Consider the following 22620-nt stretch of genomic DNA (forward strand, 5'->3'; position numbering starts at 1 on the left):
CCCAATAAAGATCGGGGAAGAAAAATCAGCCTTTGGACAAGCTGACCCCTCGTAGCCACCGGTACTAAGTGCCTTTTTGAGAGAGTTTGTTGGTAGCTACAGTTTCTCGTAGAATCTCTAGAAATCATAAGTTTTTCCGAACAGTACTTCTAGCCTCTAAGAATCTGGAGTTGTTAAATCTAGTAAATAAACTAGAAGCTAACGAACCCAACTTTTCTAGATTCTGACATGATGGCTTCTCACCCGCTGATTGTTAGAATCTTAAGTTCCTCAAACAGGCTCTAAATTCCCGCTTTGGATTATTATATAGTCAGAAGCTAATTTCAAATTTCAGCAATAATAGCATTTATGGGTTTTTCATCATTATTTTTGTTTCCTAATCTCTTGTTTGATGGTTTTTGAGAAGACAAATAAAAAGGCTACCTACAATTAGGTTCAAAAACTAAACTTAAAATTTGAGATCACTTTGAATTTCATGATATCTTATGAGTCAGTAGTAGCTATCCGAACATTAAGATTCGGGATTTAGGAGTGCACCGTTCTTGATTGATAAAATATCTGTTAAGCGGTGATACTGTCCCAAGATATAACATTTTATAGCATTTAAAAGTTATCCCAGAATATCATAAATTCTCCCCTAACATTTAGCATTCCACCATTCAATTTCTGCACATAATTCTCTCAACCAATCACCACCTTTCACCCATCCACCCTCCTGAAGTAATGTGTATCTATCGTACATGTACTTGTACAAGCTATAACTTCGTTTTTCTTGTCATTAGTAACATGATTATGATTTAAGAATAATAGTCATAAGAATCATCGAATAACTCGTGATGTATATAGACTGACACATCACAGATGTGAAACCATTTTTGGCCATGCCTTTCTTAATCAGCGTTCTCATGACATCGTATCATTTAGCAGCAGCAACTGTCATGTATATCACTCCCACAAGATCGGCCCAAGAGAGTCATCCATGTCAAAGAACGACATATATGAAATAAATATCAATGTACTTTACCAGCTGATAAAACTAAAATTTCAACATGAGACCTGTCTATGTTCCATGTACTTTGCAACAACCAAAATTACCCAACAAGATGATACAACAACAGTTTACACATGTGCTCTTAATTGCCCACAAAGCCTTCTGCCGCTGGTCCTCTGTTCTGCCAGTATTTGAGAGCATAGTACACAGAAGAGACGACAAGAGCTCCCAGGACGATGTAGGTGATTATTGTAGTTGCACCAATTTGTGTGGGACCCTTCTTCTGCTTGCTTTGTGCCAGCAGTGTCTTTGGCTTGATCTTGGCCATGCTGCACTTCTGATAATGACAACAAAGTAAGGCTATAATCAGAACTTTTACAAGATAACACAGGACAGCTATGGATTTTCTAAACAATATTCACTCCGTTTCACATTATAAAATGCTATGGACATTATAAAATGCTATGGTCATTTCTAGATTCATATGGATACTAATGACTTTGGACACATATAAAACATATTTATTGATCCATGAATGAATTTAGATAAAGTCAAAACATCTTATAATTTAAAATTTTGCTTAATGTGTCATTAACAAATGCATTTCTAATACGCACCAGATCATACAACAAACATGCTAATTATGGCGAGGTCATATCTTCCATCTGTCAAGAATGTACTACTCACCTTTCTAACAGTTTACAGCTAATAATCAAAGAGAAAATCTAAAAAATATCATTGACAAACATCTAAGTCTAAGAAATGTCATTGACGAATGCGAGTTCTAAGAAATATCATCGTACAAATGAATTTATCTAAGAAATGCCATCGCCGTTAGGGTTCCATTCATTTTTGCCGTTAAAAGCACCGTTCATACTATATCACTTAACGGAAAATGTTGACGGAACCCTAACGGCGATGGCATTTCTTAGACAAATTTGTTTGTACGATGGCATTTCTTAGAACTCACATTCATCGATGGCATTTCTTAGAATTAAGTGTTTGTCAATGACATTTGTTAGATTTTCTCATAATGAAATGTCCAATTGAAAATGGATATCACCAGATATTTAGATTCACGGGTTAAAATTATTAGGTATATCCTGACATGTAAGTGTTTGCAACAGAATCACGTCAAATGTCACACAACAAACAACAAGGGGGCAGTTTGGTATTGCAGTGGAGAAAACTTGATGATTCCTTTTTTTTTAATATATCAATGGTCTAAATAGAGTTTTAGGTCAACACAATTCACTTGCATTACTCCGCAAAGGGGTCAGTCACTCTTTCAAAGATAGACCAAAACTGTGGTGGTTCATTTATCATTTTCTTGAGCTTCATTATCTGAACTGACAGCACCACATCAACACTAAGCAATCCTAATAGGCCACAACCCTTTTGAACAAATATTACTCCCACTGGTTGAATATATTTGACATTGGGAAACTGAGTTTAGCGCTCCCAACATCAAATATAAATGACTGGATGGATAATGGAGTATGTATCTCACAATTTCAGGGGAGATCCATTGGTTAAACATAAAGTTGGTAATCTTGCTAATCACGGAAGCAAAAGACACCCCATCCATTTCATATTGCAAGTCACTTTGGCTTTGTTCTAAATGAATCATTTTCAAATTTGACTAAATTCATAGAAAAATATAGCAATGTTTTCAACATAAAATAAAAATAGTTTTAAAAATATTCAATGGTGGATTTAATTCAACTAGTTTTGTGCTGTAGATGTTAATACATTTTTCCTATAAACTTGATCAAACTTAAAGTAGTTTGACTTAGGATAAATTCAAAATGACTTATAATATGAAACCGACAGAGTATATCTATATTATAAGATTACGAATAATACCATCCAAACATAAAGTGGAGAGGATGTAACAAAGAGCATGTAACAAAATAAGAAACAAGCTTGGAGACAGTTGCAAACTTTTTTTGCAAAGAAGTACGCCAATAAGTACTATCTTGTCCCAATTTATTTCATTGCCACGTATACAATCTAAGAAACAATCAATCTAAGTGGTAGACAAAAAATTAGCAATCCACCACAAAGTGTGACTTGCAGGTTGTTGGCCCAGGCCCCCACGCCCTCCAATGACCTGATAATCTTCCAACCAATGCTGCTTTACCTGTATATACATAGCAGAATTTGGAGAGCACAGTGCAATACAACCATTGGACATATCTGATATCTACCACCACTTTATATAATGAAAGCTATTAATCAAAATCTTAGCGGGTCCCCCCAACCATGCCAATTCTCCATCGGATCGAAGCAAAGCAAGTGTGTCCACAGGAACAGCTGAACAAGCACCACATCACAATTCGTGATACGATTCGAGCAAGGGCATAGATTTTCTCCGAGCACACCCTTTGATCCCCTCGAGTCTCTATGGGGGGGGGGGAGCGGTGGGATCGGATACTCAGATCGGGTCCCCGCGCGACGAGCCGACGAGCAAACGGCAAGAGAGATCTACGCTTGGGCTGAACCCCACACGCGCGCACGCACACATCAACTCCACCCACAAGCCGCGAGCTCAGATCCGGCCCGGGGGGACGCGCCCAGACCCCAATCCGGGAACAACCCAATCCCAAGATCCACACCAGGAAGAGAAAATAAAACACCAAAAATCCGCGACCAGTTTGCTCGCTGGCGGCGAGATGAACCCGAACGAGTATGGGGGGAGGGAGGCGCACCTTGATCCGCACGCCTTCCTTCACCGGGAGTTCTTGCGGCCGAGTAGGAGGGAGGGGCGGCGGAGGCGGGATCTCGGGAGGAGGTGGAGTCCAGGCGAGGATGACGAGGACGCAGGTGGTGCGCGTCGTCGCTTTTGAAGGTGGAGAAGAGAAGAGAAGAGGAGGAGGAAGGGAAGAATCGTGGAAGGCGGAGGAACAGCTTGGCGCGTGTGTCAGGAAGATGAGGAGAATATATGGGCCTTGGGCTTTTCTTGGGCCTCTTCTAGCCCATTGGCTTTGAAGTAGCACTACTTTTGAACAAATGATTTATACGTTGCGACGCCGTTAACTTTTAATCTACGAGTTCGTCCTATTTAAAAATTTTATTTAAATATATAAAATTATAAGTTACTGTATATAATAATAAATTAAATTATAATAAAATAATTAATAATTATATAATTTGTTAATAATACAAATGATCAAACATAAATGTAAAAATTAGGGAAAATTTATAAATGTGCCATCATGATTTTGCAAAGTCAGAGATATGCCACCGGCATTCTATGACATGTGGAGCCCACATGAGTCAATGATACATGGGGCATGATGGCATGTCTATGATTTACAAAATTATAATGACAACTTTGCAATTTTCTAAAAAATTAATGGTGTCATATAGAAACGATCGAAGGAACTAATACTTTTAAAAAATTCCAATTTGTTTCCGAATATCTAAAACAATGCTCCCAAAATCCTCTAGAACTATCTAGAGAAAATCTTCTTTGGAGTATGTTTACATGTAGATTGGACATTGTGTCATAATTACATAAATCCATATGAGCTATGCGTCGTATAACTAGATTGGTGTATAACTGTATAGATCCAAAAATAACATATTCCGGTGTCCAAATATAATTAATTAACCAAACCAACTGAAAATTTGATTATTTTTTAATGTGTGTGGTCACTTCCTGATGAGATCGGCGGTGAAGGTGACACCGGTGGAGGGCAGCCAGGCGAGGCCGTCGATGAACCGCCGGACGGTGAAGCGGGCGGCGACGGCGGCGTCCATGATCACGTGGTACCCGGGCCACCGCACCCGGCCGCCGACGTTGGCGCCCGGCCCGTAGTTCCGGTACTCCCCGTAGAAGAGCGTGGCGAGGTCGCCGCCGGCGTCGCCGTCCCACTCCATCCACCCCTGCGCCTGCACGCCGGCGCCGAGGTAGGACTCCATGACGACCACGCGGGAGAAGGGCTTCCACGGCCGGCCGAGGTAGGTCGGGAACCTGGCCTCGACGACGCAGTTGTGGAGGGAGAAGCCGGTGTTCTGGTTGGGGTCCCGCCGCCCCTGCGCCGTGACGCTCCCCGCCGTCTGGCCCGGGGCGAGCGCGAGGGTGGAGATGGTGGTGCGCTGGATGACGGCAACGCCGTTGCCGAAGACGAAGTCGACGGTGCCGGAGACGCGGCAGTCGCGGTAGAACTGGCGGAGCGAGTGGGCGTAGAGCGTGTCCTGGTGGCCCTCGACGGCGACGCGGAAGAAGGCGGAGCGGTCGGAGTCGACGCGCAGCGCCACCGCCTGGTGCGCCGCCGGCCCCGCCGTGTTCCGGATCGTCACGTCCCGCGCGATGAACCCCGCGCCCGACACCGCTGCGCGCAAAATAACCCCCAAATTAAATGAAACGCCAACTCAGTTACAACTTCCAACAGCAAATAATTAAATTCGAACTTATATTTGAATTTGCATTCCGATTTTACCATGGCACCATTGTTACCCTCTCCATTTCATATTATGAGTCAATTCGGAATTATCTTTCGTCAAACTTCTTTAGATTTAATTAAATTTATAAAAATACAACACTATTAACACAAAAAATAAATATACTAAAAAATATATTTAATAATTGATTTAATAAAAACTAATTTAGTGTTATAGATGATAATACACTTTTTTGTAAATTTGGTTATATTTGAATATAGTTGATTTAAAATATACTATAAAAATATATTCAATAATAGATTTAATAAAAAACTAATTTAGTGTTATAGATGATAATACATTTTTTCTGTAAATCTGGTTTTAAACAAAACTAAAATATATAGCTTATAAGTTATAACATAATAAAATAATTTACGGTCTCTGCGACAACTATGCGAACGACCTGTGAATTTTTTTTCCGCATATTCGAAAACTTTCCAAGAGGACGACGTCTCAGATTCTTTTCTTAGCATGCATGACTGCATATGCATGAGCCGTTGATTTGTCACTGCATGCCAGGCTAGATGAGGGCTTGATGCAAGCAAAGCACACGTGAATCTTGCCCTTTTTTTCTGATCGAACTCTGCAATAATACTTCGTGCGGCTACCACCGCGCGCTTTTGCATGCGGGTTACGCATGTGGTCGGTCGGTTTGGATCCGGAGAGCTGGAAAGGTATACGCTGGCTATATGCGTGTGTATGATTGCCTTAATATTTTCGAAATATTCTCATTCTAAGGAGGATCCTTCGTTTCAAAATAAATAAATCTAGAGCTGAAATAAACATGTGCCAGTACATTGAATCTAGATAAACTTTTATTTAAATTTGTAGCACTAGTATATATCTCATTCAATGCTAGGTGGTTTATTTTGAAACGGATACAGTAGTAATTGCGATATAATTGGAGACATAATTTAGACATATCAATGCCCATGGTAGTAGATGTTTTTTTGTTGCATTAGCTAAGTAGCCTTACTAGTACGTAGTTTTAAAGTATATCGATTTTTGTACTAAGTATTTCACCCAAATAAATATAAAAAACATTAGGTCCACAAAAAAAATCTAAAAGACCATATTTATGCCAATCGATCGCTGATGCTAATAATTTCAGTAAAAAGGGAATAAAACAAGTGTGTTTGTCATATCATAGATTTATTCATCTAAAGTAAATAAATAAATTCATTTAGTTATCACTATTTTTCTGAAATGAAATGAAGGTGGGGTTTAACTAAAACCTTTAGACCACAAATTAGTTTTGGTTTAGAAATTTCCTCGTGATTTTTTACAATATACTCTCGAATCAATTTAGCTTTGGTTGATAATACAGTGACGGGGTTAGTACGTTGCTATGTTTCGCGTAAAACATATTTATAAAATATTTTGAATTTAAAACCACATATATTTGGTGATAATGTCGAGCTAATAATAATAACAAAATGTGTAGCTAAAATGAGTGGGAATTGCTCTATTCAATTTTTAATAGAGGGTGTCGTTTGACTATTCCTCTTATTTTAAAAACTTACATAATTATTATTTATTTGTAATGATATTTATTAATAAAAAATACTTTTAGCACAACTTACGTATTTTCATATTTGCATAGACTTTTTAAATAGGTTGGATGTTCAAACAATGTGTCAAAGAATTAACGAAGTGATTTGTTTTAAAACTATAGTTAGCAGAGTAATTAACAAGACAAACTAAATTACTGGGATGCAGTGGAGTAGCTAGCGTACCAAACGTGGCACTCCGGAAGGTGGTCCAGCCGCCGGCCATGCTCCGGCTTCCGGTGATGACCGTCTCGCCCATCCCCTCGCCGACGATCACGATGTTGGTCTTCTTCTTCCTCACCTCCACGTTCTCCTGGTACACGCCTCTCTTCACGTAGATCACGTACCGCCTCTTGCTGTGGCTCGGCGCCCGCGCCACCGCCTCGCTCACGGACCGGTACCGCCCGCTCCCGTCCTGCGCCACCACCACGTCCACGCGCATCGCCTTCCGGCCGGCCCCGGGCTTCGCGCGCGCGAGCTCCTCGTCGTCGACGTCCGTCACCCACGGCGGCAGCTCCGACGACGGGCCGGAGTCCGTGCCGTTCTTGTGGTGGTGCTGGTGGTGCTGCGGCGTGATGCTGCGCAGCCTCTTGTGCATGGCGAGGAGGTTGGTGACGAGCTGGGAGAGCTGCGCCACCGCATCCTCCACGCGGCGGAGGAGGCGGCCGTCGGTGCCGTGGAAGCCCTCGACGCAGGTGTCCTGGTTGACCAGCACCGCGCTGAGCCAGGCGTGGAGGTCGTCCTCGGCGCGGCGCCGCGCGCCGCCGCTGGTCGCCGTCTCCTCCGCCGCGGCGACGACGTCGGGCTCGGCCATGGCGTCGAGCGCCCACCCGAGCTCGTCGACGGAGTAGCCCAGCAGCTCGACGCAGTCCCGCACGGCCATCTCTTCGCGCGCGTGGTTGGACAGCGACGCGAGCCCCGCCACGGCCGCCACAGCGCCCACCGCCTCGCCGAGCGTGTCCCGCAGCGCCGCGCGGAGCACCGGCACGGGCCCGCTCCCGGCGCCGCCGCGCGCCGTGTCGATGCGCGACACGCAGCCCTCGCTCCCTCCCCCGCCGCTGCCCGACGTCGACGTGACGTTGAAGCACGCCTGCTGCAGCAGCGCGGCCTCGAACGCCTCCGCCTCCTCCTGGCTCTCGAACGAGCACCCGGTGAACACGGCGGCCGCCGCGGCGAAGCCACCACCACCATTGCCGCCGCACGCAAGCACAACCAACAACAAAAGCACAAGCGCGATAGTACGCGAGCCTGTTGCACCACCAGCCATGGCCGCCGACGACGCCATTGCCCGCTGTCGCATGCAGCTGTTGCTCCCGAGGAGTGTACCGTACGTGTGCCGCCATGGCCACGAGGAGGCGTGCCGGTATATAGAGAGAGGCGGGAGCGTACATGCGCGCGTCCTCTGCTCTTGGTGCAAATGGAGGCAAGGTATAGTTTGCTGCAGAAGAAAGGTGTACATGTGTGTGTGTGCAGCATCGAAATCTTTACCATCTCTCCTTTTCCCCTTTGAGGAAAGGGACATGGATTTGAGCCCGATGATTGCCCCAGCTTCCTTCGATTCTGCAGCCTAAACCGTCCTGTCCTGACCATTAAAGTAACACGTACTTAAAAAAAAAAAGAAAGGGTCGCCTAGTGATCAAATGTTTGAAAATTTTAATTCTATCGTTCAAATCCAGAAATCCAGTTACTGTTATTAGATGATAATCTGAAAGTGTGCACGTAAGTCAAAAATCTCATACACGTCCTCCCCATACATTGGGCACATGTTTTACACAAAAACAAAAAATCAAACGTTTGATTAATAGTAAAAGTGAAAAACAAAAACGCTAGATATAAGAGAAATGGTCCGCCTAGTCCTAATGATCAAATGTTTAAAAATTTATTTCTATCAATAAAATCCGATTACTGTTGTTAGATGATAATACGAAGACATGCACGTAAGTCAGAAATCCTATACACGTCCTCCCTATCCGATCCTCCATGTATTGTGCGCGTGTTTGATAGAAGAAAAAAAAGTAAATTTTTAATCAATAGCAAAAGTGTAAGAGAAATGACTCTCTTATAGAACTTATTAAAAGGGAAGCAATGCTCGAACCCGGGTTAGCTCATGTGCTAGCCGGAAGATCATGGGTCTATCTCTAATTAGGTGTTACATCGAACGTTTGACCGGATGTCGGAAGGGGTTTTCGGACACGAATGAAAAAACAAATTTCAGATTCCGTCTGGAAACCGTGAGACGAATATTGTGAGTCTAATTAATCCATCATTAGCACATGTTGGTTACTGTAGCACTTATGGCTAATCATGTTCTAATTAGGCTCAAAAGATTCGTCTCACAATTTTCCCTAGAACTGTATAATTAGTTGTAATATTCATGTATATTTAATGTTTTATTTAGGTGTCCAAAGGTTTGATGGGATGTTTTTGGAAAAAAAATTAGGAACTAAACAGGGCCTTAGCATGTACTAGTCTCCATGTCATAGATATCGCCGACGATTAGAAATGATCGATACGAAGAATCCAAAATCAGCCTAGACCCTCGAAATTTGCAGGCAAATATTTGAGTGATTGAGCATGAAATTCTGCAGGATGAGTGCATCTGTGGAAGCCAAATCAAAGCGATTACTGTCGACGGCTGAGGGTGGTGGTTCGCATCGCAGGACATGTTGGGGGTAGTGTCGGTCGATGCTCGAACGGAGTCACGCAAGCAAGGATGTGGGCGGAAGAATCGAGGGGTTGTGCCATGCTTCCGGCGCGGTTTATATGCGTGGATGGATGAGAGGCTAAGCTGTGGCTGGACCGACCAGACCAAAACCAGAGGCGTAGTAGGCCACAGGCACGGAGAGAGCTCGGTTGATAGCAGCCAGTGGGCGGTGCCGGTGGTGACAGCAGCACGGACACTCAAGGTTGGTTTTGCTTGCAGCTGCAGGCTTCTCCTGCCCTGGATTCGCCCTGCCCCCCAGTGACCGATCCGAGGTGTTGCTATGGAGTAGTCTTAACATGCCACATAGGCTTAAGCCACTTATCTAAAAACTATATTAACGGTGCAAATATCTTAGCTTTGTCTTAAATTTGAGATCATGCTATCATGCATCGTTGTTATGATATATTGGTAACGGTGTATACTTATAGATATATATGTATGGTATATATATTCGGCCCAATTAACTGTACTACATGCACTTCTCCTACTCATGTAGCTTAATCCACTATTAAATAAAACACATGTCTTTTAAAAATATTATAGATATGATATCGCATATTTAATAAACCAACTATTTTCTCAAGGAGTTTGAAAAAATGGGGCGAGTCAAATTTTTTAAAGCAAACATGACATATTATATTGAATAGGATAAAGTCCATATACACATGAGCTTTACAGAAAACTCCATCTAACAACCTAAACTTTAAAACCATACAACTAACTAATACCATTCATATAACCTTTAAAACGATGTTGGATGGTGGTTTTGCTTTTGCATTGGATGGTTGTACAATATATTTGCATTTCTTCAATCCCCTTGGTGCTTGATTTATTCCCCCTTCGTCTTATAATACGAGGGATTTTGTCCTCTAAATTTTCTTCCAAACTATAAGAGGTTTTATTATTCCAAGACACCGATTTAGTTTGCATCCTTGACTTTTTTACTACCTTCATCCCAAAATATAAGAGATTTTTCTATATAGATGCATAGCCAAAATTCCTGCTATAGAAATGCATAGCTAAAATTCCTTATATTTTGGGATAGATGTCATGCCACTTTATTTTTTCCATCTCCCAACACTAGTTTATTCCTACGGCTATCATCTTTTCGTGACATAGCACTAACACGTACTTTTACTATTTTCCTAACTTTTGTAAAAATATATGATCTTTTATATTATGGAACGGAGAGAGCTATGTTTTGATGTTATACGTTCAGTGGATTTATCTTGGTTATTAGCGAAATGGTGAAGGTATTAAAAAACTGAATTAAGTATATATTTATATTTATTTGTCCAATATATAAGCCACATGAAAAAAAATCATCAGCCATATTTGCAAATTATACCAAACAACTTTGGAAAAAAACTTTAAAGGGTTATATGAACGGTACTGCAAAATTTGGGAGGCTAAATGCCCGATTATCTCGTTTTAAAGTTTGGGATGCTAGACGGACTTTCACGCAAAGTTTAGGGGATGTATAGACCTTTTCCTATTAAATAACAATTGCATAGAAGTGATTACATCCCTATCGTCATGAAGAAAGGGAAACGTAAAACCGCTAATATAAAAAGAGATAACAAGACTTTGGACGCTACAAGAGATATCATAATTAATGCTGACCAAGCCTGACACAAGCACTAGGATGCAAAGGATTATCGATCATCGTGGGCTAATTGTTTGACAATTTATACGAGAAAAAATCAAACTGTATATTTATAAACATAAAATAACTTATAAAAAAATATATATGTATTTTTAATGTTCTAAAAGTTAATGCTGAAAAATAAATTTAGGTGGAAAACCTTTAAAAGTAATTTTACATTTAATATTAAAAATTTAAAAACTGACCTATAAACATAAACATAACTGAATCGATTGGAGTTCATATTCTCTGTTCATTTGGCAAGTTGAAGCGCACATGCTGCGACCTGCCGGCGGCCGTCCATGTCGTGGTCCTGGGGATTGGGAGCAGGTGCGCAGAACCAGAAGCGGAGCCTGTCGAGGCGGCGGTACTTGATGCCGACGGTGAGGACGGCCATGACGGCGGCCCAGAGCAGCACGTCCATGGCGAGCGGCGTCCGCGGCTGCGACGTGATGAAGGTGAGCACGAGGCTGGAGTAGGCCACCAGGAACGGCCACTGCACGGCGCGCGACCGCGACGGCACGCCGGTGAGCAGGCCCAGCGTGAGCAGCATCGAGCTGCCGAACCCGGCCCAGCTCGCCGCCATGAACAGCCAGTACCGCCGCCGGTTCTTGTCGCGCATGATGGGTTCGCCGGCGAGGTGGCTCCCGTCGGCGGCGTCGTCTTGCCAGTACCCGCCGGGGACGTTCGTCCCGAGCTGGTACGTCAGCGCCGTGATCAGCGTCGCCACCACCAGCAGCGTGTCGTTCTTGTTCGCGGCGAAGCCCGGCGCGTGACCGCGACCGCCGCCGGCGGCGGCGGCGCCGGCGCCGGCGGCAGTACCGTTCTCGCGCCGACGGCCGTCACCTAGCTCGACGCCGTCGACGCCCTTCTGCCGGCTGTTGCCATCGCCCAGCTCGCCGCCTTCTGCCGGCTGGGCGCCACCATCTTCAATGTCCATATCTCAGCTCACCACTCTTACATCAGATCGACAAAACAACAGTAAAATTCTCGCAGGAATAATTTGACGAAAATCACAAAGCGTACTGTGTACCTGTGAATTCTAGCACGTAGGAACGCAAAGACTTTCTTTTCTAGCTTGTGTGTTCTTGTTGTATTCACGAAAATAATCCTGTGCATATTCACGCAAACACACACACATGCATATATGGTAGAAATTTCTTGGTTCGTTACTCTACGTACTTCCGTTGACTTTATGAATCGTTTTAGTTGTCGAAAAACCAAACAACATATTTACAAATAAAAATAATTTATAAATAAAAATTTTATATGTATGTTCTACATTAAAGAAAACCTAAAATCAACTCTACATTTAAGATTGAAAATTCAGGTTCTGATTTATAATATAAGTAAAAACGAAGAGATTAGGATATTAATTTAGGTAAATCAGACGAGTGGCTAGTTTACTTGTCCGAGCTGCAACTCTAGTCGGGCGAAGACTTGGAACTTGTCGGTCGTCACCGATTTGCCTTGGAATTTGTGCGGTTAGAACAAACATAAGCTGATGCTATCAGTATCCTAAATTAAACGCAAGTACGTACTAGTGGATATGTTAATTCAAAATCTCAATCATCACATCCCCTCTCCCCCACTTTTCACCTCGCATATATAATTAATCACACTGCCCCTAGTTTGTCGATTTATTCTGAGTCGTTTCGCTGACGATTTGGAGGAATCAGAGCTTGAGCTCCAGCTCAAGAGGAGGCAGTGTTCGTTGTTGGCTTCGGTGATCTTAGGGGTGGTGGGGGAGTACCGTTTGGGAGTGCCACACGAAATTTTTTTATTAAATAAACCTTTTTAAAAAATAATTTTATTACTAAATCTCTAGATAAATTTTTTCCAAAACTGAATTTTTTGGCCACGCCAGTGACAATGACGTGGCAAGACAATGCTGCCAGGGTGGCATGGCGTGACAGGGCAGTTATGTCACGCCAGCGACAATGGCGTGATAAGCCTTTTAGCCACGCTAATGTTGATGGCGTGGTCGAAATGTTCATGCAGTGAAAATATTTTTTTCTGGAGGTTTAGTAATAAAATTATTTCTTGTTAAAAAATAACAAAAAAAAACTTCCCCCCTCCCCCTCCATTGGATCCATCTGGGACTAACGTTGGTGGCGCCCATATTCGGTCGGTTGGGGGCAGCGTTGTGGATGCCTCCTCGAGACGACCTCGATCGCATTCGCACGAGTTGGCCGTTGATCGGAGCTCGTCCCTGCTGGTGGCTTTACTACCTTCCAATGGGTCAAAACGAGTCTGTTAATAGTTGAGAGAACGGTTGCATCTTTTTTTGTGGGTGAGTGAGCAAAATTTGACTCGAGTCATAGTTTACAAGAGCCAAAAGAAGACTTTTGAGCCAGATGGCCCAAACTAGCTAGAAGCGGTGAAGGGCCTGTTTGTATTGGTCCTCCTATATTTGCGCATGTTTGAGTGGCCCAAATTAAGGTCCTGTTTGAGATACACAAATTTCATTTTTATGAAAAAGAAAGAGAAAAAAAAAGAAACACTCAAATTTAAGATGAGGTTGGTAATACAGATTTTAAAAGACAACACAACAGTCGAGAGTCATGAAAATGGACGGTATACACATTTTTCTTTTCTCAAAACAAGCCAAGTTTTTACCAAAAGTGATTACAGCCATAATTTTATTACAAAGTACCAACACGGGACACGGGGATCTCACACTCTATACTACACAACCATAAGAATAAATGACTTTGACATACTGACGCAAGCAACAAGTACACGAGAGAGTCTCACAATCTTAATTTTAATGTATCAAAATTTTTAAGTATAAATTTTGATACCTAGATATACTTTGTTAAGAATGGTAAAATTAATTATAATGTGACCGGTAGAACCTGCAACGGCAAGAATCCATTCATGGCGTACGAGGAGGTCCCGGAGCAGGCGGGCATAAGAGGAAGCGGAGCCTGTCGAGGCGGCGGTACTTGATGCCGACGGTGAGCACGGCCATGACGGCGGCCCAGATGAGCACGTCCATGGCGAGCGACGTCCGCGACTGCGAGGTGATGAAGGTGAGCACGAGGCTGGAGTAGGCCACCAGGAACGGCCACTGCACGGCGCGCGACCGCGACGGCACGCCGGTGAGCAGGCAGAGGGTGAGCAGCATCGAGCTGCCGAACCCGGCCCAGCTCGCCGCCATGAAGAGCCAGTACCGCCGCCGGTGCTTGTCGCGCATGATCGGGTACCCGGCGGCGTGGCTGCCGTCGGCGGCGTCGTCCTGCCAGTACCCGCCGGGGATGTTCGTCCCGAGCTGGTACGTCAGCGTCGTGATCAGCGTCGCCACCACCAACAGCGTGTCGTTCGTGTTCGCCGTGAACCCCGGCGCGTGCCTGCCGCCGCCGCCGCCGTCAGCACCGTCCACGCCACCGTTCTCACGCCGGCGATCGTCACCCAGCTCGCCGCCGACGACGACACCGTTCTCCCGCCGGCGGCTGCCGCCCATCTCGCCGCCCTCCGCCGAGTGGCCGGCGCGGCCGTCCTCAACAATGGCGTCCATCGATCGTAGTTCAGTTATGTCGAAGCGCAAAGCTTCGATGAGAGAAAGAAGTCAAGAACAGTAAAAAATATCGCAGAAATTCAACGAAGCTAATAATACCTCACAAGAATCACAAACCATACCTGTGATGATTGATTACACAAGCACTAGCAACGCAACGACGTTCTTTTCTAACTTGTGTTCTTGTCTCGAACACACGAACACGAACACGCACCATACATATATAGTGGAATTTTTTCATATTTAACTAAGTACCCATTTTATATTTTAATAGATGATACTGCTAACTTTTTAGCACACGCTTAACATTTTATCTTATTAAAAATACTTACATAGTTATTATTTATATCGTCATGGTTGGATTTATTACTTATATATATATATATAATTATAACTTATATTTTATATACTTACATAAAATTATTAAATAAGGTAAATGATTAAAAGTGTGCTAATAAATCAACGGTGTCCTCAGGTTACTTTTTTTTCAGCAATTTCTCCGAAAAGCACCCAGAATGGAGTTGATAGTCCACTAAATGACTAAAAGTTTTCTGTCCGACGCGGACCTATGGATAGTGCGCACTTTTTTTTTTTTGTTCTTTTTGCGCGTTCGCAAATAATAAGACCTGGCTCCTGCTCTTGTCGGGCGAAGACTTCGAACTGTTCAGTTCTCTCCCCGTCAACGTCAACGTTAAGTCGCCCTACAATCTATGGAGTTTAGGCCTTGTTTAGTTTCCAAATTTTTTTTCCAAAAATATCACATCAAATTTTCAGACATCTAAATAAAGCATTAAAATAGATGAATCAAAAAACTAATTGCACAGTTACGGAAGAAATACTGAGACGAATCTTTTAAGCCTAATTAGCTCATGATTAGCCATAAGTGCTATAGTAACCAACATGTGCTAATGATGGATTAATTAGGCTCAAAAGATTCGTCTCGCGGTTTCTAGGCTAGCCGTGAAATTCGTTTTTTTATTCGTGTCCGAAAACCCCTTCCGACATCCGATCAAACATTTAACGTGACATTTCTACTAAAAAAATTCTTAATCTAAACACCACCTTACAACATATGCTCATCGTATTATCACAGATTACCCACAAGTTCAGAGTTACATGGACATTATTATGTAGTCGTGTACAATTAGTGTCACTGTCAGCACAGCGATAGTTCTTTCCCAAAGAATTTCCAGGATAGATCATGCCGGACAACATATATGGTATACTTATTATTTAGCCATCATTATCCTCATCTTTTGTTTTTTTCCTGCACTTGTAAGCCAAATTTTAATTTTTATATATTAAATTTGAAGGTAATTTTAAGGTTTTTTCATTTTATTTTATTTTCACTTTTGATTTTTAAATCCCTATGAACATGTATATAAAAGTTTTATTTATAAATTACTTTCCATTTCGTTTGTCGTTTTCATTTAAAAAGCCAAAAAAGACCCTCGATAAATGCAACCGTTCGTTTATATTGATTTTTCTTAGATTTCTCCTCGTCTTTTATACGCATACTTCTCGAACCGTTAAACGGTGTATTTTTGCAAAAAAAGTTTCTATATAGAATTCATCATCTCAACTTTCTAAAATAGATTTTTTTAACTTTGTAGTGGCTAATTTTATTGTTTACACCATTAAATAGCTATCATAAAAATCAAATAATATTTTATCAATAGCTATCATAAAAATCAAATAATATTTTATCATTTGTCTAAAAGCTGAAAAGAACAAAGTGCATTCACGGAGTTGCACAGTTTGTTGAAGAATATTAGAGGCAAGAAAGAGGAGCATTTAACTATTTACCACTCTTAAGATTCAATCATAATAGATTTGTCACTCGCTCAATATGACATATAAATTCTCATGTGTCTATAACACATGGGTCCATTGATAAATCTGTTATGACCTGACAAATCTGTTATGACCAAACGTAAGAGTGATAAAAAGTTATTTCCTCCGTTTCATTTCATATTTCTAGCCTTGGCTAAATTCATTTATATATAAATGTATATAATTTATATATGCCTAGATGCAATAACATCCATATAAATCTATAAATCTAGTCAATGCTAAAAGTACTTCCGTTATGAAATGGAGAAAGTAATTATTTCGAAGAAAGATGATTCATGAACAGGCTATTCCGAAGAAAGAGATTCATGAAAAGGCTCAAATTATGTTCAGACTGACACAAAATCTGAGTTTACCTGAGCTTGACTGGCCCAGTGCCCAAGCGCGTCATCTTTTGGTCATAGCATGCTGAGTGGCGAAGTGCAGCCTACAAATACGGGTCTGGAACACCTGCAGCTTGAGTTGGCTACAACCTTACAGATACACGTCTGAACATCCTACAACCCAGTTTTCTGGGTGAAAACAGCATACTGCCTGTAGAAACAATACAGAAGAGACAGGGAGAAAAAAAAACAAAATTTAACAAATCGCGATGGTAACTATATAATCCAAACTCCTCGTTCTTACAACACTCGCTCGACGATACATCACAAGATACAAACAGGGCGAGCGCGTAAGGCAGGAAGCACTAGAGTGGACACGAAGCGATTATACTTAATTACTTATATATGAATCATCATGCATTCCAGACACACCATCAACACATACACCACCATAGCACGACCAGAACGCAACCCCCTCCCAGGTAGGAGACCAGGATACATTCCTGACTTCACAGCAAAATTAAATCACGAAGGGAATTCTTCGCTCTAAGCTCAACCACATTTTTAGGAGGAGCCCCAGTTTCCTCCAAGCAGATGGTTAGGCTGCGAGGACGATTATCACTATGAGCAGGACAACCCCGAATATAACCAGCAACAAGCATATCTGCAACGTAGACAAAACATGGCATAAGGCGTCGCGTATTAAAAATGAGTGCAAATGGATAATATGAATATAAACAATGCTAAAGGGTCTAATAGTACCAGCGAAGAGTTCGACTTCTGAGTTTTAGCAGCTTTTGAAAGCTGCCCTTTTGCTTGTGTAGTTGCTACAATAGCGTTCTCGATATGGGTGTCAATGTCATCTGGATTATAGGAGGAGAAATATATTCAGATGTAATATTCAAGAGATATGATCAGTCTTCTTCAATGCATCAAATAACAGTCTCACCCATCATTTCAAAAGTTACCACTTACCAATCATTTGTCCTTGATCATGGACTAGCACAGCAAGATCTTTGAATATTTCATTTACTTCAGTAATTTGATGCTGAATCTCTTGTATTCCCTGGTCCCTCTCCTCAATGATAGCCTCATTGAATACGATCTCGTTATCCAAGAAGACTAATTCTTGCCTACAGTAGAGCAAAAGTTTGAGGTTAACGTGTTCAAACATTTGCGAAGGAGAGAACATGTTCAAACATTCCAAAGGAGTGTAGAAATGTTCTGAAACAATAGTCCAAAGCATAAGCAATAGTATTATCTATTCACCTTCTTGATTCTAGAAGTGCTGTCCGTTGCTCAGCTAACTTATCGGCTCCATTATTCACCTCGCTTGAGTTATAACTGCAAAAAGAACAAACCATCATAGATTAGTCACATGTTGGAAACTAACTGGAAGAACTGCGACGATATTATCATAAACCATCTTCAAAAGTATGTTAGTACTAAGGACAATTAACACCTAATGAATGTGAGATACAGAACTTTGCAATGGTATAAAGTACCATTGAAGGGGAATTATGATAATTTACAGAAGTACCAAAGGAGAGAAATAAGAAAACAATATTTTGCTGTTTTGTCATTTTGAGGGTTTTATGAAGACAAATCGATCAAGTGATCATGAACAAAGTTATGGGGCATGGAAGGGTAAAACAGATAGAGAAACTTCTATGCTACAGTATATCAATATAGCAATATAAACTATTGGATATGATCAAATATGAATGATCATCCTGTAACTGTGCACCAGAAAGAACAAACAGAATGCAATTATGGTCATAACTCATGACAGGGTGGAAGATATTCTGTTGCTACATAACTTTGTACTGCAATTTATAAGACCCTACAAATATACCCTGGAGAGATACAAGGAATATGTCTTTTGCAGTAGGCTGGAATAAATCTGTGCATGAAAATGTTAGGGCCATCAAGCACTTGATATTAAATAAAGTTGTAAGATATGCAATGCCCATTGGTATCTTCCTGAACTTGGCAGATTAAAAGCACTACTCTTCCATTCATTAATTTTAGTAGCTCAAGAGAGAATATGCAACAAAAATTATTCTGCAGAGAGTAAGTGCAATGTAACAAATTACTCTAGCATTAGCAAACTATAAGGAAATGATAACGATATACCATGAACAATAATACTATAGTAAGTTCCTCATTTGTTCAAAAACATAAGATTCGAGGAAGAAAATAAGCAGGCATACAGCAACAAGGTAGACCAGCTGAATAACTACCTCTGTGGCAGGCCTGCTTGAGAAATGAAGGGTGCATAGGCAGCTTCTCTCTCTACTGCTAACCGTTGCGCTTTCTGAAATTCTTTCAGAACTGCTTGGAAATCCTTTGCAAGCTTCGCATCAGCAATCTTTTTGCTGGCCTGTGGTTCCACATATGGTCATTAACACATTGTGTAATACTATCGGCAAAAGGGAACATAAAGATGTTCCATTGTTCCGTAAAAGAGTTCATGATCATAGGCAATCAATGATAAATAAAGAGCTGAAATGAGATAGAAATGGCACATTTGATCTCACATTCATGGTTCTAAGATCTGCTTATAATTATTTCTCCAGCGGTACGCCAACATATTAGAAAATATTGACTGAAGCATATTTAGAATTTATGAAACCCTTTAGTTGTGCCGAGAGAATCACAATTCATATTAGTCAGGCAAAACTAAGAGATCTATACACATAAAAAACCCAAATTATATGTGATATTTCCATCAGAACATAGCTGGGTAGGTTCAATTTCCAAAACAGGATGCACCATTATACTTTTCTGTATTTCTGAGAAACAAAGTCTCTATTGAAGATTTTCTGGTTCAAAATAGCAGCACTACATGATGCATTTCCGGTGAAAAAAGTGAAGGGTACTGAAATGCTTCTTGTTTCAACCATACAAGATGAGAAACAGGTCCAATCATTCTGAAAAGAAAAATCGGACAAAGATGCAAAAAATTGAGATGAATACTTACGCTGACTTCGACACGATGGTCTGCCTCACTAGCTTGTTTAAGCTTCTCTGACGTATCCTTCACCAGTTGCGTTATGTGTGTGCGTGTCTTATGTCTGCAAGCAACACCAACCGAAAGTTCATTCAACCATCAAACCATTAAGTAACTAAGTCTAGTGTACAGAAGAAGGGCTAATTACAGCCAGGCCTAATACAAATTGATACAACCATTAATAAGATAGCATGCTGCCAGGCTAGGCATAAATTGCATCAATTTCAGTGGAAAAGAATGAAAAACACATGTTATTGAAGGCCATCGTCGATTCGTGTATCAGGAATGGCCGGATTCAACAATTCTAAGCGCAGCAGCTATCAGCCAAACACGAATTGGTTGGAGATGTAAAAAATAGGGCTCCCCAAATTGAATTGAATCCCTATTAAGGGATTAACACGGACAAAGGGGGAGAAATGAACCCTAAGTAATTCACGAAGAATCATCGGTTCATCGTGTGCATCCACCGCAGAAACCTAACCCATATAGAGATCACAATTCACACAGTAGTGCCGCACAATTCCAACCCCCCCCCCCCAACCCCCAAATTCATCACGCGCATCCAAAAACCGGAACAGAAACCCACGCCCGGATCGCGAAATCCCCCTGCCCCAATCCAGCCAAAATCGACAGACACGGGGCGGGGGTAGGTAGAGTAGGAAGGAAGCCTCACATCCTCTCCCGGAGGTCGGGGGTGTCCTTGGGCGTGCCGAGCGTGTTGACCAGCCGCTGGAACGTCGACACCGCCGTGTTGATCTGGAACACGCCCGACGCCACGGCCTGCGACGCGCCCGCGCCGGCCGCCCCCGCCCCCGCACGGCCGCCCCTCCGCGGCAGCCCGCGGGCGTTCCCCGCCTCCAGGTCCTGGAAGCTCATCCCCTCTCCCCCACCGCCGCCGCCTCCGATCGGGGCACCGCAAAATCCCTCCGCCGGAGGAAGGAAGGAAGGGGGGGAGGAATCGATCGAGCCGGAGACGTGGCCGCGGCGTCGCCTTCTAGCACACCAACACCACCTCGCGTGACGTGACGCGTCGCGTCGCTGGGGTTGGCTTCTTTTTTTTTTCCTTCCTTCGCGTGGAACTAAATTGGGGGATTTGGGTTCCGCAATTCCCTCGGTGGGGGTGGGGAGGGAATTATTATGCTTGCTCCGGCGCTGGGTTTGGGTTCCGGGCCCCACACGCCAGGGTCAGCCTCGCTGTCTCTTGCATTCGGTGGTCCGTCCGTGCTTGCTGGATTGGTTGGGAGTTGGAGCCTCAAAGTACAAGGAGTAATATACGCGAGAAAATTTAACAAATGACGTTGACACATACTTAATTTTTAATTTCGCAAATTTTAAAAAATATCATCACACAAATAAATTTGTCTAAGAAATACCATTGACCTTTAGCATTTCTCCATTAGGTTTTATAGTGTGAACAATGTATTTAACGGCACAAATGGACGGAACCGTAGCGACAATGATATTTCTCACACAAATTCGTTCGTACGATGATATTTTTTAGAACTCGCACTCGTCAATGACATTTCAGACTTAGATGTTTGTTAATGACATTTTTTAGATTTTCTTAATTTATTATTACTTCCATCCTAATATAAAATGTAATGATTTCAGATTATTTAAGAAAAAATTAAGGTTAAAAAATAACAATGATATTGTCGTCAAACAGATATCTGAATATAGTATTTGTAGATATAGGGTTCGACCAATTCTAAATTACCTGCTAGACAGTAGCAATGAGAAGGAGAGATGAATTTTTATATAGGTACGAGCCCATGAGTTAATAGCTCTACTTAGGCTGGGTTCGTCCCCCTCAGGTAACTTACTCTCTCGTTTTTCGTGCGTACGCTTCCAAACTGTTAAACGGTGTATTTTTTGCAAAAAAAGTTTTATAATTTTATAAAAAAATTTAAAAAATCATATTAATCTATTTTATATTTTTAATAATTAATTAATTATGTATTAATCTATTACTACGTTTTCGTGCCGAGGCAAGTTAACTTACCCCACACAATCGAACGCAGCCTTATTCGGGATCAGGCAGTTTTGCTCATATGAAAAGATCATCAGATTTATGTTGAGTTACATCAATTGCATAGTTTGTGAAACATTGATACGATAATGCCTATAATTCTGTGTCACGTACCAAAACTCGCGTGTTTTCATACAATCTCAACTGCATACTAATATCCAGGGTTTTGTACTATTTACTCTTTACTAATTGAGCTCTTAATTAAAGCGCTCGTACAAACTTGGAAGTTGGAATTAGTAAAGCAGCCACGGTAACACTACCGATACTCTTTTTCTGTGGCTGCTAGAAAAATTTAAAAAAAAAATAGCAGAAAGGGGGTAGTGTTAGTCGTCGGGGTTAATTTCGATTTTGAGGAAGAGCTGGACAGTTTGGGCTTGATTTGGGCAAAGTGGTAAGAATAATTAACAATCCCACGTTACGATGATCCATCGGTGAGAGCGAGCGATGGGAGAGACCCGCGGCAACGGCGACGTGAAACCCAAGGGAGGATGCAAGGTGAGAAGGATGCGGAACCTTTGAATTATTCTCTCCCACCCTCCGCACTG

At 42.1% G+C, this 22620-nt stretch overlaps 4 protein-coding genes across 4 annotated transcripts; all 4 read right to left on the reverse strand.

The window, feature by feature from the left end:
• Positions 1-4414: 4414 nt before the first annotated feature.
• On the reverse strand, positions 4415-8275 carry LOC102715532 (pectinesterase-like). The gene is made up of 2 exons (XM_040529621.1): positions 7177-8275; positions 4415-5331 (listed from the first exon to the last, which is right to left on the reverse strand). Exons 1-2 carry the CDS (start codon positions 8273-8275, stop codon positions 4649-4651), a joined length of 1782 nt encoding a protein of 593 aa, XP_040385555.1. The 3' UTR covers positions 4415-4648.
• A 3317-nt stretch (positions 8276-11592) lies between these two features.
• LOC121056009 lies at positions 11593-12435 on the reverse strand. Its single transcript, XM_040529649.1, has one exon. It carries the CDS (start codon positions 12277-12279, stop codon positions 11593-11595), a length of 687 nt encoding a protein of 228 aa, XP_040385583.1. The 5' UTR covers positions 12280-12435.
• A 1782-nt stretch (positions 12436-14217) lies between these two features.
• Positions 14218-15044, reverse strand: LOC107303456. The gene is made up of 2 exons (XM_015832600.2): positions 14982-15044; positions 14218-14891 (listed from the first exon to the last, which is right to left on the reverse strand). The coding sequence occupies exon 2, from the start codon at positions 14857-14859 to the stop codon at positions 14218-14220; it is 642 nt and encodes a 213-aa protein (XP_015688086.2). The 5' UTR covers positions 14860-14891; positions 14982-15044.
• A 2231-nt stretch (positions 15045-17275) lies between these two features.
• Positions 17276-21158, reverse strand: LOC102720184 (syntaxin-22-like). Its single transcript, XM_006643945.3, has 7 exons — positions 20720-21158; positions 20017-20110; positions 19277-19416; positions 18303-18377; positions 18009-18166; positions 17796-17896; positions 17276-17697 (listed from the first exon to the last, which is right to left on the reverse strand). The coding sequence occupies exons 1-7, from the start codon at positions 20920-20922 to the stop codon at positions 17632-17634; spliced, it is 837 nt and encodes a 278-aa protein (XP_006644008.2). The 5' UTR covers positions 20923-21158; the 3' UTR covers positions 17276-17631.
• Between the last annotated feature and the right edge of the window lie 1462 nt (positions 21159-22620).

This window comes from Oryza brachyantha, chromosome 1, assembly GCF_000231095.2.
Source record: "Oryza brachyantha chromosome 1, ObraRS2, whole genome shotgun sequence".
In the NCBI taxonomy this organism is placed as follows: Eukaryota; Viridiplantae; Streptophyta; class Magnoliopsida; order Poales; family Poaceae; genus Oryza; species Oryza brachyantha.